This window comes from Equus asinus, chromosome 16, assembly GCF_041296235.1.
Source record: "Equus asinus isolate D_3611 breed Donkey chromosome 16, EquAss-T2T_v2, whole genome shotgun sequence".
NCBI lineage: Eukaryota > Metazoa > Chordata > Mammalia > Perissodactyla > Equidae > Equus > Equus asinus.
This window is the reverse complement of record NC_091805.1, coordinates 22,301,955-22,318,937: the sequence shown is the minus strand read 5'-3', so window position 1 is coordinate 22,318,937 and position 16,983 is coordinate 22,301,955. Positions and strand designations below refer to the sequence as shown.

At 37.5% G+C, this 16,983-nt stretch overlaps 1 protein-coding gene across 1 annotated transcript in view; it reads right to left on the bottom strand.

Annotated features, from left to right (window-relative positions):
* Positions 1-14,456: 14,456 nt before the first annotated feature.
* The window catches only part of CLCA1 (chloride channel accessory 1), a 28,061-nt gene continuing 25,534 nt past the window's right edge, over positions 14,457-16,983 (bottom strand). Inside the window, exons 13-14 of the mRNA XM_014831121.3 lie at positions 15,824-16,063; positions 14,457-14,996 (exon numbers count right to left, since the gene is read on the bottom strand). Coding sequence (XP_014686607.2) covers positions 14,608-14,996; positions 15,824-16,063 — 629 coding nt within the window. The 3' untranslated portion in view covers positions 14,457-14,607. The remainder of the gene's footprint in view (positions 14,997-15,823; positions 16,064-16,983) is intronic.

Sequence of the window (16,983 nt, the reverse complement as noted above, 5' to 3'; positions counted from 1 at the left end):
AAGATTTACTGGAGGCAGCTGACTTGTTTTTCCTTTGGGAAGTCCCCGAGAGAACGCGGAACCAGCTCTACAGCAGATTATTCAGGAACTGATACAGAATCAGTTTGCGGACAACTTGTTCTATCTGTATCAGAATCTGAAACTATCTGGGGGATGATTTCCTAAAGTCTGAGATGGTCTCAGGTGAAAACACCCTGGTTGGCAGATGCATTAGGCTACTATGTAGGCTGTTCTGGGAGAAGCAGTCTTAGCTAATTTGATATTTCTCACTATTCTTTGTATGGGTTTATGGTAGCCTTGATTGTCTGGCATCAGTCAGGAATAAATAATATCATTGAACTTTCCAGATAACTGAAGCCTAACTCATTTAGTTTGAAAACTTAATTTGAAGTATTTTCATGCCTGTCTTTCTAAAAGAGGATATATTGACTAGCATATATTGACAATAACTTGGGTGATGTAATGGGACCTGAGAGTGAGCGTAAGTGGCAGGAGTGTTTATGAATGCCCTCCAGGAGGCACCAGAATTGTATAATCCAAATCGTTATCCAAAGGGATGAATTTTCATTGAAGCACACAAATGTTTTCACAAAGGAAAGTGTCAGATTTTCTAATTTTTTAGTAATCAATTCCAAATATATCCATATAGTAATCAGTTATGGGGAAAGAAAGTGGAGAAAACCCATTTACTTGGCATCTTCTCTGAGTGTTTCTTGGGCTTGCCCTTCTGTGGCATCTTCTATTTAATGTTAGAATTAGTTTAGCTGCAAACTCTGGATCACCGTTCTGTACATCAACTTTTGGGGTCTCCTCTGGAGAGCAATACAATGTTCTTGGAAATTTGCTCATGTCTGTAGAGGTGTGTGATGTCCCATGTGCCTTTAGCATGGGACAGTGGTCCCTGAAGACACTGGATACATGTTGTCCTTATGTTGTAGAGCTGTATATTCTCCATTTCCCTCATTTCTGGTTCTTTTCTACCTTCCCAGTGTCTATTCTTTGTTAACATTTTGAATTTCTGGCATCACCCTTCTGTTTTCTGTTTCTCAATATGTTTTGCCTTTTGTACTATGTAGATTTTCTTTTTGTATGTAAGACTCTTTGTTCTGATTATAAGTAATACATGTGTATAATAAAAAATTTTAAATTTCAGATTTACAACATAATGATTCTGTATTTGTATACATTGCGAAATGATCATCGCAATAAGTCTAGTAACTTCCGTTACCACACATAGTTACAAATTTTTTTCTTATGATGAGAATTTTTAAGATTTACTATTTTAGCAACTTTCAAATATGCAATAAAATATTATTAACTATAGTTACTATGCTGTACATTACATCTCCAAAAGAAGGAAATTTTAGTTTCCTATTGTTTTATAAATATATATATACATATGTGTATATATGTGTATTTTTTTCTTAAACCATTAAGACAAAATATGTATTCAATTTGTAAACATCTGAAGACTGGCCATATTATAAGCATTCTACCAGAGGCCAGTTTTGAATGAGGATATAGATGATGATGGAGGTGATGAGATAATAAATATTGACTTAGTGATTCCTCTGTGCCAGACACTGTTCTAACCTCTCTGCTTATATTCGTTCAATTAATCTTCGCTTCAATCCTATGGTGATGCAGGACTGTTATTCCCACATTACAGATAAAGAAGCTGTAGAACAGAGAGATATGGAACTTGCCCAATGTTCCATAACTAGTGAGTAGATGTATATTTTTAAAACATTTTATGTCAATAAGATATTTCATAAATCCCATTTTAAACGATTGAGTAGAATTTTATCATATAAATATATGATAATTTAGTAGTATTGTTAAATACTGATATTGTTCCCAATTAGAATATCTTTCAAATAATGCTGCCATGAACCTCTTTCTTGACAACTTTAGTTATTTCCTCATAATTGAAATCTGGACACAAGCTAATGTATCAAGGGGGGAAGATATTTATGGACTCTACATTGCCAATTGCTTTCTAGAAAGACAGTGCCTATTTATAGTTCAAGAGATAGTATATGAGAGTATGCACTTCATTTCACTTTATCAGTATTAACATTTAAAGATATCTTTGTTGGTTTGCAAAGTAAAGTGTTCTAAAAATATTTTTAATTTAATAACATGGATTTTATTGTTGTTGTTGCTTATCAATGGTATGCTTATAGCATACAGAAAATTAGGGCTAGAAGATACTTTCATTCTCAGATGAGGAAATTGAATGAACTGATCAATCCTAGTACTTAGGATCTTCCCTTTGTCATTCTTGGTGACCTCTGTCACTACTTGTTTTTCAGGCCTGCTGACTCATTAACAGGTGTGAGTATTTGTTTGTGTTTTTATTATTTTACTTTTTTCATTTCTTATTTCAGTAATATTAGTTTATAACATTATATAAATTTCAGGTGTAGATCATTATATTTCTATTCCTGTGTAGAATACATCATGTTCACCACCCAAAAACTAATTACAATCCATCACCACACACATGTGCCTAGTCACCCCTTTTGCTCTCCTCCCTCCCTGCCTCCCCTCTGATAACCACCAATCCAGTCTCTGTTTCTGTGTGATTGCTGTTTTTTATCTTCTACTTATGAGTGAGATCATATGGTATTTGACTTTCTCCCTCTGACTTATTTTGCTTAACATAATACCCTCAAGGTCCATCCATGTTATCACAAAAGCCAGATTTCATTGTTTCTTATGTCTGATTAGTATTCCATTGTGTATATGTAGCACATCATCTTTACCCATTTGTCCCTTGATGGGCACTTAGGTTGCTTCCAAGTCTTGGCTATTGTATATAATGCTGCAGTGAACATAGGAGTGCATGTATCTTCACGCATTCCTGTTTTCACGCTCTTTGGGTAAATATCCAGCAGTGGAATAGCTGGATCTTATGGTATTTCTATTCTTAATTTTTTGAGGAATTTCCATACTTTTTTCCATAGTGGCTGCTCCAGTTTGCACTCCCACCAACAGTGTATGAGAGTCCCCTTCTCTCCACATCCTCTCCAACACTTGTTGTTTCCTGTCTTGTTAATTATAGCCATTCTGATGGGAGTGAGGTGATATCTCATTGTAGTTTTGATTTGCATTTCTCTAATAGTTAAGGTGGTAAACATCCTCTCATGGGCCTCTTGGCCATCTGTATATCTTCATTGGAGAAATGTCTGTTCAGATCTTTTGCCCATTTTTCAATTGGGCTGTTAGTTTTTTTGTTCTTGAGATGTTTGAGTTCTTTGTATATTTTGAATATTAACCTCTTATCAGATATATGGTTTGCAAATATCTTCTCCTTGTTAGGTTGTATTTTCGTTTTGTTGATAGTTTCCTTTGCTGTGCAGAAGATTTTTAGTTTGATGTAGTTCCATTTGTTTATTCTTTCTATTATTTCCCTTGCCCAGTCAGACATGGGACTTGAAAATATGCTGCTAAGACCCATGTCGAAGAGTGTACTGCCTATGTTTTCTTCTGGAAGTTTCATGGTTTCAGGTCTTAGATTCAAGTCTTTAAAACATTTTGAGTTACTTTCATGTATAGTGTAAGATAATGATCTACTTTCATTCTTTTGCATGTTGCTGTCCAGTTTTCCCAACACCATTTATTGAAGAGACTTTCCTTTCTCCATTGTGTGTTCTTGGCTCCCTTGTCGAAAATTAGCTGTTCATAGATGTCTGGGTTTATTTCTGGGCTCTTGATTCTGTTCCATTGATCTGTGTGTCTATTTTTGTGCCAGTACCATGCTGTTTTGGTTACTATAGCTTTGTAGTATATTTTGAAATAAGGGAGGGTGATGCCTACAGCTTTGTTCTTTTTTCTCAGGGTTCCTTTAGCTATTTGGTGTCTTTTGTTGTTGCATCTGAATTTTAGGACTCTTTGTTCTATTTCTGTGAAAAGTATTGTTGGAACTTTGATAGGGATTTCAGTGAATCTGTAGTTTGCTATAGGAAGTATGCACATTTTAATTATGTTGATTCTTCCAATCCAAGAGCATGGAATATCTTTCCAGTTCTTTGCATCTTCTTCAGTTTCTTTCAACAATGTTTTATAGTTTTCAGTGTACAGATCTTTCAGCTCTTTGATTAAGTTTATTCCTAGGTATTTTATTCTTTTTGTTGCAATGTAAATGGGATTGTATTCTTATTTTCTCTTTCAGCTACTTTGTTCTCAGTGTATAGAAACACACTGATTTTTCTATGTTGATTTTGTATCCTGCAAATTTATTATATTCATGTATTATTTCTAAAAGCTTTTTGGTAGATTCTTGACTATTTCTAAAAGTCTTTGGTGGACACATATAAAATCATGTCATCTGCAAATAGTAACAGTTTCGCTTCTTTCTTTCCAATTTGGATCCCTTTTATTTCTTTTTCTTGCCTGGTTGCTCTGGCTAGGACTTCCAATACTATGTTAAATAAGAGCAGTGAAAGTGGGCATCCTTGTCTGGTTCCTGTTCTTGGAGGGATAGCTTTCAGTTTTTCTCCCTTGAGAATGATATTAGTTGTGGGTTTGTCATATATGGGCTTTATGATGTTGAGGTACTTTTCTTCTGTGCCCATTTTATTAAGTTTTTATCATAAATGGATGCTGTATCTTGTCAAATGCTTTCTCTGCATCTATTGATATGATCATGTGACTTTTATTCTTCATATTGTTAACGTAGTGTATCACATTGATTGATTTGATGATGTTGAACCATCCCTGCATCTCTGGAATAAATCCCACGTGATCATGGTGTATGATCTTTTTAATATATTGTATTCAGTTTGCTAGTATTTTGTTGAGGACTTTTGTATCAATGTTCATCAGTGATATTGGCCTGTAATTTTCTTTTTTTGTGTTGTTCTTGTCTTGTTTTGGTATCAGAGTAATGTTGGCTTTATAGAATGAGTTATGAAGCCTCCCCTCCTCTTCAATTTTTTGAAACAATTTGAGAAGGATAGGTATTAAGTCTTTGAATGTTTGGTAGAATTCACCAGGGAAGCTGGCTGCTCCTGGACTTTTATGTTTTGGAAGATCTTTAATTACTGTTTCAATCTCCTTACTGGTGATTGGTCTATTAAAATTCTCTACTTCTTCTTGATTCAGGTTTGGAAGGTTGTATGATTCTAAGAATTTATCCATTTCTTCTAGATTATCCAATTTTTTGGTGTGTAGCTTTTCATAGTATTCTCTTATAATCTTTTGTATTACTGAAGTGTCTATTGTAATTTCTCCTCTTTCACCTCTGATTTTATTTATTTGAGTGCTCTCTCTTTTTTTCTTGGTGAGTCTAGCTAAAGGTTTGTCAATTTTGTTTATCTTTTCAGAGAACCAGCTCTTGGTTTTATTGATTTTTTTCTATTGTGTTTTTAGTCTCTATTTCATTTATTTCTGCTCTGATTTTCACTATTTCCTTCCTTCTTCTGATTTGGGGCTTTGTTTGTTCTTCTTTATCCAGTTCCTTTAGGTGCATTGTTAGATTGTTTATTTGAGATTTTTCTTGTTTGTTGAGGTAGGCCTGTATTGCTATAAACTTCCCTCTTAGAACTGACTTTGCTGTATCCCATAAATCTTGGTATGTTGTATTTTCATTTTCATTTGTCTACAGGCATTTTTTAATTTCTCCTCTGATTTCTTCATTGACCCAATCATTGTTCAGTAGCATTTTGCTTAATCTCTACATTTTTGCAGCTTTTCTGATTTTCTTCCTGTGGTTGATTTCTAATTTAATATCTTTGTGATCAGAAAAGATGCTTGGTATTATTTCAATCCTCTTAAATTTATTGAGACTTGTTTTGTGGCCTAATATGTTATGAATCCTGGAGAATGTTCCATGTGCATTTGAAAAGAACATGTGTTCTGTGGTTTTTGGATGGAATGTTAGGTATGCGTATTTGATACATGAGTTTCCACATAGAACCAATCCTATCTAGTAGCAAAACAAAACAAATTAACTAGACAACTAGGTTATGTTATAGAGTAGTCCCCCCTTATCTGCGGGGGATGTGTTCCAAGATCCCCAGTGGATGCCTGAAACCGTGGATAGTACGGAACCCTATATGTACTATCTGTTGTACACACATACCTGTGGTAAAGTTTAACTTATAAAGTAGGAACAGTAATAGATTAACAACACAAATTAATAATGAAATAGAACAATTATAACAATAAACTGTGATAAAAGTTACCATAGATCTTAGCAACCTCAGCATATGATTTTTTTCATTCTTTATTAATTCAAGAACTTTCTCCTTTTCACTTAGAGGAAGCCCTTTTCAGCATCTCTTTGGCATATCTGAATTGTCAGCATCATTACTCTTGCACTTTGGGGACCTTAATAAGTAAAATAAGGGTTACTTGAACACAAGCACTGTGATACTGTGACAGTGAAACTGGTAACCTAGCTACAAAGTGACTCACAGGCAGGTGACAGTGTGGATATGCTGGACGAAGGGATGATTCACAGCCTGGGCAGGGCGGAGTGAGAAGGCACGAGATTTCATCACGCTACTCAGAATGGTGTGCAATTTAAATTTTACGAATTGTTTATTTCTGGAATTTTCCATTTACTATTTCCTGATGTGGTTGTACAAGCATGAATAAAGGGAGACTATTAGCTTGGTTCATAGGTTATCCAGCATTAAAACAGAAAAACAAAACAAACAAGCAAGCTAGGCAGTTAACTCCGTAGGTTAACAAATTTGATTGACACTCAATTCTAAAGTTAATAGCTATGTCGAGAACAGTCCCTTGTTACGGTTCTTCTGTGAGTCAGCAGGGTTTTCTTCTTTCCTGGTTCCTGGATGTACCATAAGTGTAGAGAAGGAAGGTACACAGGACATTGAATTAAATATAAAATGTTTCCTGCCTATGGAACCTTGGCTAGGTGATAAAAAAAACATTGGGTCTATAACAGGAGCATTTAACTATTCTTTTCTGAAATGTAAAATGCAGGAAAAACTGGTTAATGTGAGGTTTTAGTTAGTTATGGCAGGTAAACTAAAATGCTATTAAACTTCCCTGTACTATTATTCTAGAAATATTTACTGGTCATCTTGTGGGTCAGTTGGCTTAGTTCCACTTGGCTGCAAGTAGACCTCACTAATATAGGGATGGGTCTATGTATAGAGAGAGATGGTTCAAAGGAGCAGAACTGCCTGAGTTCCAGAGCTGATTTTGTCATTAATCAGCTGTGTGATCTCACTCAATTTGTTGGCCTACTCTTTGCCTCAGCTTTCTCATTCGAAAACTGTGAATGATAATACTACCAACTTTATGGAGTTTCTCTGAAAAGAAAGAGATAATATAGCAGAAGGTTTTAGAGTGGTACCTGTCACATAGTAAGTGCTAAATAAATATTAGCTATTCTTATTATTACTATGAAATAATAAGTATTCTTCTTATTATTATTCTAAGTATTCCAGTTATGACTACTAAGAGCAGTAGCTTGCCTCTTCTCTCTTCGTCAAGCTAATGTTTTATGAATAGCATTAGGATAATAGTTTCTGGAGCCAGCCTGCCAAAGAATCAACCTGGAAGTGCTTGTTGGCTATGGGGAAAAGAACACCTGAGAATTTGAGGCTTGCATGGTGTTAGCCCAGTTCATAAAACTGGGCTTCTCTTTCCAAGTGGGAGTATAGTAAACTGATTCAAGAGATTGGTCTCTGGATTTTGACCGACTTCAGTTTAAATAATGCTTAAGTAACTTGCCAATTGAAATTGTAGGTGGATTATATAAGTCTGAGCTTTAGTTACCCATCCATACAGTCTTTTGATATGACATCCCTCCCCTTTAGAGGGCCCTGCACTGGCCCTTTGCTAGCTGGTACATGCAGGAACCAGGAAAGAAGAAAACCCTGCTGACTCACAGAAGAACTGTAACAAGGGACTGTTCTCAACATAGCTATTAACTTTAGAATTGAGTAACAATCAAATTTGCTAACTTAACCCACAGAGTTAACTGCCTAGCTTGCTTGTTTGTTTTGCTTTTCTGTTTTAATGCTGTTTCTCTCAGGGCTAGCTTCACCGGTGTGAGACCTGTGTGGTCACATATAGCCCTGAATTCAGAAAGGCCCTGTGCTTAATTTAATGCTCTGCTATAGATGTCTTGAAATTCTCAATAATTTTGTCTTTGGAGTTAGGTCTTATAAGTGAAGTCTGATGGGACAATGGATCATGTATTTAAGTAAAGGAGATGCATGCAACATATGTGTTCATTGTTCCTTGCTACACTGTTTGCATATAGCATTCATGATGTCCTGTGAACACAGAATTCAGGTGCACCCACAATGCATTGGAGTTCAGAGAGATTCAAAGTAAGCACAAGGTAAAATTTTTACGTCTGTGACTGAGTAAGCTGTACCCTGACAGTCCTGAGAGGCTGTGCTTTCAGTTTGACCCAGAGCTTTCTTTGAATGCAGAGAGAAGACAATGACATTCTGAGAAACACAAAAGACCAAGAAACTGTATTGGATCCTTTGTTATAATGTTATTTCTCTTTGTTAGCCAACTACTTACATTGAAAAGGATGACGTAGAAGGAAAGAGGGAAATAGGGCTACCCATAGTTCCTTTTCCTTTTAGTCCTTCCTTACTCAGTGGTGAGCCAAAAGTAGAGGGCATATATACCAAGACTGAAGTAAAAACACTTGACTCAGTTTTGTGCAATATTCTCGTTGTTCTGGCAAAAACCAAATACGTATGCATGTATGAGCTACAAAATACATATTGTGTATTCCACATACAAGTTAAATGTTTTTTTTTCTTCTTCTCCCCACAACCCCCCAGTACATAGTTGTAGGTCCTTCTAGTTCTGCTATGTGAGACAGCGGCTCAGTATGGCTTGATGAGCAGTGCTAGGTCCACATCCATGATCCAAACCAGTGAAACTCTGGGCCACTGAAGCAGAGCACGCGAACTTGACCACTTGGCCATGGACCAGCCCCATTAAATGTTATTATATTTGCATTTAGAACTGGTATTGTACGATATAAAGATGAATGGTAAAGTTCATATGAGTGCTTTAAAATTGTAATTTTTCTGTATTTAGAGCAGCTTTAAATAACAAATAAGGAACACCATGACAAGCTGAGAAAGACTATGGAAGAGAGGAAAAAGGGCCCGGCCCAGTGATGTAGTGGTTAAGTTTCCCTCCACTTGGGCGGCCAGGGACTCACAGGTTTGGATTCTGTGCATGGACCTACACAGTGCTCATCATGCCATGCTGTGGTGGCATCCCACATACAAAATGGAGGAGGATGGGCACCAATGTTAGCTCAGGACCAATCTTCCTCACCAACAAAAAAAAAAAAAGGAAAAAGCTTTATGTGTTAGTAGCTTTAACAACATTGTTTTTACTGCTACTTGAACAGGGGTCTTGCTTTTCATTTTGCACTGGGTCCCCTGAATTACGTAGCTGGCCCTATCCTCTTTCTATGGGGTGAGCAGTCCACAGGGCCAAGGGATTGTGCCCATGCACTGAGTGCCTGCTCCCTCTCCCCACCTTTTAGAACACACTTCACATGGCTGAAGGCTGAAATTCCCTGATAAATAACTGATCCTACTTCCATGGCCTGCATGGGCCAGAACTGACTTGGGTGCTGGGGTTAGTAGTTCCTAGTGTGGATTGCATCGAATGTGTGCACACTTTCAGGCTGGAGAGATAGATAAAAGGGCACTGTTGATGTGGTGTGTGGGCTGAAGGGGCCACACCTGTGAACATGAGGCCCCGCAGAATGAGGACTGGAGTCAGGGAGGGTAGGAAGAAAAAAGAGCGCACCATGGACATCTGTTCCTGAGCTGTCATGTCCCAGCATGATATTGAGAGGGGTCCAACAATTTTAAATTTGGACCTGGATTTCCAAGTCATTAAGAAGGTGTATTTTTTCAAGATAGAGGAGCAACACATTTCAACAGCTTGTTAGCCTGATTCATTATGTTTGCATATTTAGACACGTAGTATGTGGATCTCCACTTGTACTTTTGCTCCAGACCTCAAGAAGAGGACCTAGTTGTGAGCATGTAAAGAACTTAGTGCTTGGCACTTAATGAAAACTCAGTGTATAGTGGCTATCATCATATTTTATATAACAAATAATGATGGTAATAATATAACCTGAATAATGTGACTCTCTTCTTTGCCAAGGCCCTGAAACCCTGCTCACTTCTCCCTCCCCTTACAGCTCTCCATCACCCCTTAGTAGATGGAGCGATGGTGGTAACGGTAGTATTCTGCTTTCCAACTCCCAGATACTAAGGCCTTGCTCTAAATAGACTGGTTGCCTAGACCCTTGAAATGCTGCCCTGGGTCCCACAGCCACGCCCTACGAGTGGGATTAACTACGGTCCTGTGCCTGCCTGAATCTTGCATGAGCTTGTTCTGCTCTCTGCAGTCTGAACTGTGCTGTCCATTCTGCAGTTCATCACATATTTTTTTGTTTTTGTTTTTTTCCTAATGGATTTGGAATTACTTTTGAAATTTAGAAAAAAATATTCATCTCCAGTTACAGTTAAAATAGGCTAAGAAGAACCATTTAACATGTTTCCATTTTTGCATTTGGGTGCCAGGAACTGGGTGAAATAGATTTTTCTCAATTACAGTAACTATCATTGCTTAGGCTTTCTAATTCAATAAATTTTCCTGTCTCATTATTTAATTCTTACCTGGATTGTCATGTTTGACTGTTTCTGTGGAATTTTACTGTAGGCCTGCTTGAACACTGTTTTGTTGATTTGTCTTTTCTTTGTTTTAATGAATCTCTCACAAACATGCGTAGAAAGCATGTTCTTTGGAAAGAGTTTGGCACTTCTTCAAAAGTCTGAGACCACGTGAAATTATTTGGGGGTGGGTAGAATGCACTGAGGCCAGATGTCAGGTCATTTTTTAAAGGATAATTTTAAAAACATAGTTCTTATGTTCTTTCTCTTTCTCTTATTCTTTTGCTGGTGTTGATATCACTGGATTATCCTCAAGTGAGTGAAAAGAATTGGATCCCTAGAGTCACTGCAGAGCGCATCTGGCAGTAGATTTTGCCCAACATGCCAGATGTAGTAATATTTGGAATGGAGATTTGATTAGAGTAATTTTGCTTCTTTTTGTTCTCTTAGTTTTCCCTCTTTATTTTATACTTATAGCCAGACATCAAGAAAATGCAAGCATCACTTCTTCTGACAGTCACTGCATGTGGATTAGATATCATACCATGGGTTCTGAAAATAGATGCTTCCCCTAAAATAGTGCCTACAACTGTGCATTGTTAATTGTCTGCTTGCTTATTTATATGTTGGCTGGGTATAAACTCCTTTAGAGTAGAGACCCTACCTGCCTTGTTTACCCATTGTTTCCCTGGCATCTAACACAGCACTTGGGATACCCTGTGGGTACCTAAAAATATTTAGTGAATGAATAAATGTATGCCTGAAGCACACAGACAATATACTTAATGCAAAGCTAGGGATTCTCAGGGCAGTTGTGATAAGAAGCTAAAGAGATACAGGAGTTGAAGGAGTTGTCAAAAGAGGACATCAAGTGACACACCAAGACACGTATGGGATGTTTAGAGAAGGAAATAATGGACTGGGTAAAAAAAAAAAAAACGGCAATCAAATGATGAGAGGTCATTGTGAAATTACAAAGCCAGTTCAGTGGGAGTAGTAAGTGAAGAACTCAGAGGAGGTTGTGGCCAGAATCAGATATTAGATTTTAAGATTTCATAGGTGGAACTATTCTAGTCATTACTATGTCTAGACTGTGGCCTTGGAAGTATTAGGTCAAACCCATATTCCTCCTTTTTTTTTAATTTATAAAAAGACACTTTCATGATCCAATCCAATAGTTTGCTAATGTTTAGTGGTGATGGGATGAAGATCAAGGAATTTTGAGTATAAGATATGTATTGCTTCATTCATGTAGATTCCCATACCAGGCAGAGTGATTTTAGAAGGTAAGAGAGGAGGAGTCTTATGACTCAGGTGCCTGTCTTGAGTGGGATTGGTAGATGACAGTGAAGAGAAGGAATGAAGGATGGCTTAGATCAATGGCACAGGATGGAGGCTTAAAAAAAACCAGACATGAGACTAGGAGTAATGGTCTAGTTGGAAGTTGCAAATGGGAGCTTGGAGAATATTTCTCCCCACCAACCCTTGGCACTTGGGTACTGGCAGAAGGAGCAGCCTCTTCTAGGGAAAGGGAGCCTTTCAATAAGAATTCAGGCTCAGTTAAGTAAAAAGGCACAGAAGACATTCACAGAGGAAGCAGAATAAAGCTGTGGTTCCAGATGAGAAAACCTGGGTAGGATGTAGACCTTTATTTGAAAGTCCTAAATTACCAATGTCTAGGATATATTCACCAGATTTACCCAATCACTTAATCGGCCTATCAGAAACTAAAAGAACTAAGGTTATTGTGGAGTAGTGGTGGCATAAAGCAAAATTTTGGCTTATTTTATCACATATGACAATCCCAGTCCATTTTGCAGCAAGCTGCCTTATAACCCAGAGTACGTAAGAATGTTTTCCTGTGCTGTTCTCTACTTTGTGTCTTGTTTCCATGATGACATTTACCTCTTTTCTCTGAAGTAACATCACACATTCCTATGCAGTTGCCAACAATATTCCCTAGTACATTCCATTGAGTTCACCCAAATGGGATATTAAAATCTCAGTGAGTGACTACTTAGAAATTTTCTGGGCTAAACCCATGGCAGTTATGTTCTATGTGAATGAGATAGAGGCCTCAGACTCATTTGTCCACATGGGGCATGTTAGCAGCCTTCTCATCAAGCATGTGCCCTAGTTTGGTTTTGTAATTTCAGAAGAAGACTTCAATCTGACCTTCTGTCTATTTGATTGGCAAAACACCTGGATGTGCCCTGAAAAACTGGTCATAGAAAATAGCCTAAAGGACAGGCAATCTCTTCACTCCAAATTTTATCTTTGGAGCAAACTCAAGAGGTACTTGCTAGACTTGCATTGTTTGGACCCCTGTGTAATTGCTTTTCCTGAACAATGCTGGGGTGTTACTCCATTGTAACACCACTGTGAAGTGTGATTACAGTGAAGGATGTTGTGATCAGCACTACATCAAACTAGGTGTGATTATTATATGTATGTTGATGAGGCCGCAGCCCTTGACATCACAGTATCCTAACTTATTGAGGATTCATAGGTGAAACTTCACTTGGGTCTCAACTGGGAAAAGCCATGCTCCTCTTGAGCGTTTGGTTTGTTTTGCATTTTAGACTCTATTAATTTTGTTGATCTATATGTCTGCTTTGTTCTGCCTGCTTGGAAGCTCAAAATGAAATGTGTGACCTGACTGTAGCAATTGTACAGAACATTATATCAGGCATTGCATGTGCTAAACTTTCCTCTAGTTTTTATTCTATGTCCACTACAACCCATTTCTTTATTTTCTATATTTTTAAAATTATGTTTGTTGTATGTATCTCTAAGATGCCTCAAATTCTGCTTTGAAATAAGTCTATAAATAAAGAAACAAGTTTGGAGTCTATGTGGAAACAATCTCCTAGATATTTTGTTTTCAGTAAGAAAGCCACCCATATCTTGAACTCATTATGCTAATGAACTGAGAACTTGAAACACCTTTCACAAGAATACTTTCCCTTGGAGGCACTGGAGTCTGTGATTAGTCCTTGATGGGGACCACCACACTGTCAAGTCTATTTGGCTCCTTTCATCTTCTTCCCCTTTCATCTGTCGTGCTCCTAGCCTCTTCCACCTTTATTCAGTGCTTCACATGGTCCTCAAAGGCCCACTTCTCAAGCACAGCTCTGATTATATCTGCCTCCAGATTTATTAAAAAAAAAAAATCCTCAGATCTTCTTCATTGCCTTCAGGAAAAGGCCAAATCTTACACTTGTTCTTGGATAATCTAGTATAGGCCTGGAATATAGTAGGCAGCTGATGAACATTTGTTAAATGAACTGAATTGCATTACAGGAGATAATGCATACAAGGCAGAGCACTTGGCACAAAGTACACAATAAATGTTTATTTCTTAATCACTCTCCCTTCACACCTGGCCTGAACCTACCTTTCCTACCTCATCTACCACCACTGTGGCTTTAATCATGACTGACCCTTGTAATTTCATCCAGATGACAGACATTCCTATGCCTATGGAGCCTTCACCACACTGTTATTTCTTTCTACAGCAATCTCTTCCCTAAATGCATAATCTTTGCCCAAACCTAGAGAAAAGAATACATCTTCCTGGTGATGTTGGTCAAAATCTCCTCTAACAAGCCATGCCTTCTATATTTATACAGTTTGACCTGATTGGGCATTTCTGGCATCTTTCACATACAATTACATGTTCTTTTTTAATGAGCAAAGATCCTTAACATAAATTAAAACATAATTCCATTTGTTGATACGCGCACCCCTTCTTTTTGGTATTCAAAATCATTAAGAAATGACTGAGCGACGATTAAATTTTAGATTTGAATGGATAGTTTTAATACATACGTATCCAGTTGTTTAGCACTTTATTTCATTCTATTACCCCCTACAAGAAATCAAAAATACATTTTAGAAAATTTTATAATCAAAAGAAGGATGGGTGATTTATTTATCTCATGAAAACTCAGCCCAAGGCTACTGACAGCTGCAATTCCCCTAGCCACTTCCACATAACTTTTAAAATATGAATGCCAGGAATGGTGCTGGTGATATTACTATCAGGACAAGGAAGAGAAGGACTAGGTGTCTCTGGAGGAGTCTGTGGGGGAAGAAACAATGATACTTGTGCAATGTTGGAGATTTCTGACTCCAGGTCGACTTCATCAACAGCCTGAATAGCAATGAAAAGATCCGTGCCATTTTCAAAAGCAATGTTTTCTGGTTTGAAGACAAAGACTTCCTCAGAGGTGGCCTCCTTTGGGATGAGATCAGTAGTGTTCACTTGAAGCGAATCATTGAACTTGTCTCTGAGATCAAGAATATTTGTACTTATTCTAATGATGTACCTGTCAGCTAAAAAAAAAAAAAAAAAAAAAAAGAGAGAAGGACATGGCTTGTAATTCTTAAGTCTTAAAGAAGTTTTAAAAGTCTGTTAGAAACTATATCACCATCCCATAAATTTCCAATGAATAAATGTAATCGATGGTCCGTATTTATAAGCATTCGTATCCTTTTTACACTCTTGTTTGTGCATCTCAACACAGGGATAAATGTAGAACTGGATCGGGCTTGACTGAAAGCCTTGGGCGGAATTTCTGGGCATAATGCCTGGCTGAGAGAGGATGCTGTTTAATTACTGCTTATCACTTTATTATTTATAGAGCAGTTTTCAGTACCAGTGCTTCTCAAACTTTAATGTGTATACGAATCACCCAGGGATCGTAAAATACAGAGTCTGGTTCAGTAGGTCTGGGGTGGGACCTGAGGCCCTACGTTTCTAAGAAGCATTCATGTGATTCCCATGCTGCAGTCTACAGACCATACTTTGAGAGCTTTCTTCCAAAGGACAGCTCTGCTCCACAGATATCTATGCTCTATTCCCAATCCTCTCCAGGAGTCATTACTAAAAATGGAGTTTATTAAAGGACAGTTTGGCAAGATTTCAGAAAAAGGCTGAGGATTGCCTTTTCCTGGTTGGAACCTCTTACACCTAAAGTATACTAGTTTTTCAGATTCTAAACCTCTCATATTAAAAACTTTCATTTCAGAGGAAGTTCGAGATCCCTCTTGCCTTCTGCTCTCCACATGCATCACAATGTGCCTGCCGGCCTCACTCCCTTCTGCACTTCTGCTTGGCTGCTAAACTCCTTTAGAGAGAGTTTACACCACGTTCAGCTTACCCCTTCCATGATCGTAATCGTCCCCAGGAGCTGTCCAAGTCAGATTAATGAGACTGTCTCCTTGGATTTTTGCCTTCAGGTCGGTGATTTGACAAGGTGGGAAGAGATCAGGAATGGGAGCGTTTGGGACGTTGGAGGCCACAAATGAACCTCCCGAGGATGTTCTGCTGAAATGCACTTGCTTGCTCAGAAGGTCATCGATATTGATTTTAGGTCTCGGTGGATTCCATATTATTTCACCTGCGTTAAAAAATTCCTCAATATGTGGTAAGCAACACCACCAAATGTCTGTACTTCCCTCCGTTTTGTTACCGGGTTACCCTCTTCCTACTCTTCCTTTCCCCTTCATTCCTCCCACACACAAAATGCATTTCAACTGTTTGGTGTAAAGATCCCAAATCAAGTTGAATCAGAGTGAAAAAAATCAAAGAGAGAATCACAGTTAGCTCACAGGCATTTCCTGGATATTTAGTGGAATAACGTTCATAATTTCTTTTCATGATGTTTTTCCTGGAATTGTTTCTTTCTCCATCTTTTTGCCTATTCTTACCCTTTTTTTACCCTTTCTCTTTTTGCCTGATCTTACCCTTCTAAAACGTCAGTTTCAATACCATCTCAGTTCCAAACCTTGTCAGAATGCCTCAAGAAATCTCTTCCACTCAGATAATACTACAGGTTTCATTATCTTTCTTATTTATTCAGAATTAATCATCTGGCCCTTCAAGAATTTCATTCATTATTTATTCTGTGCATTTTTCCTTCTCTTTCCCCACGTTTGTGTTTTATCTTTCTTATTCGATTGCTATTTCTCATGAAATGCTTTATGTTATGGGTTCTAAAATTTTACGCTTTTGAAAAACTTCTGATTTTGTCAATGAAATAACGGGAACCTAGTTCTTGTAGCAATACCAATTTCCTTCACCTTCTTGCTGAAATATTGTGTAAAAGTAATCTTGGAATTCAAAAATACCCTGAACTCCTCAATCAGTGGAGTTCTCAGACTCTCTTTTCAATAAAAATATTCCATAATACCCTAACATAGCATTACTTAGAATTTGTTTTCTCATAAACTCTACGTCTTTAGCCCTTGAAATTTTTGCTGTAAAGACAAATTGATCTCCATACCATTAATCTGGTCTTGGGCAAATATGAAGTGAATT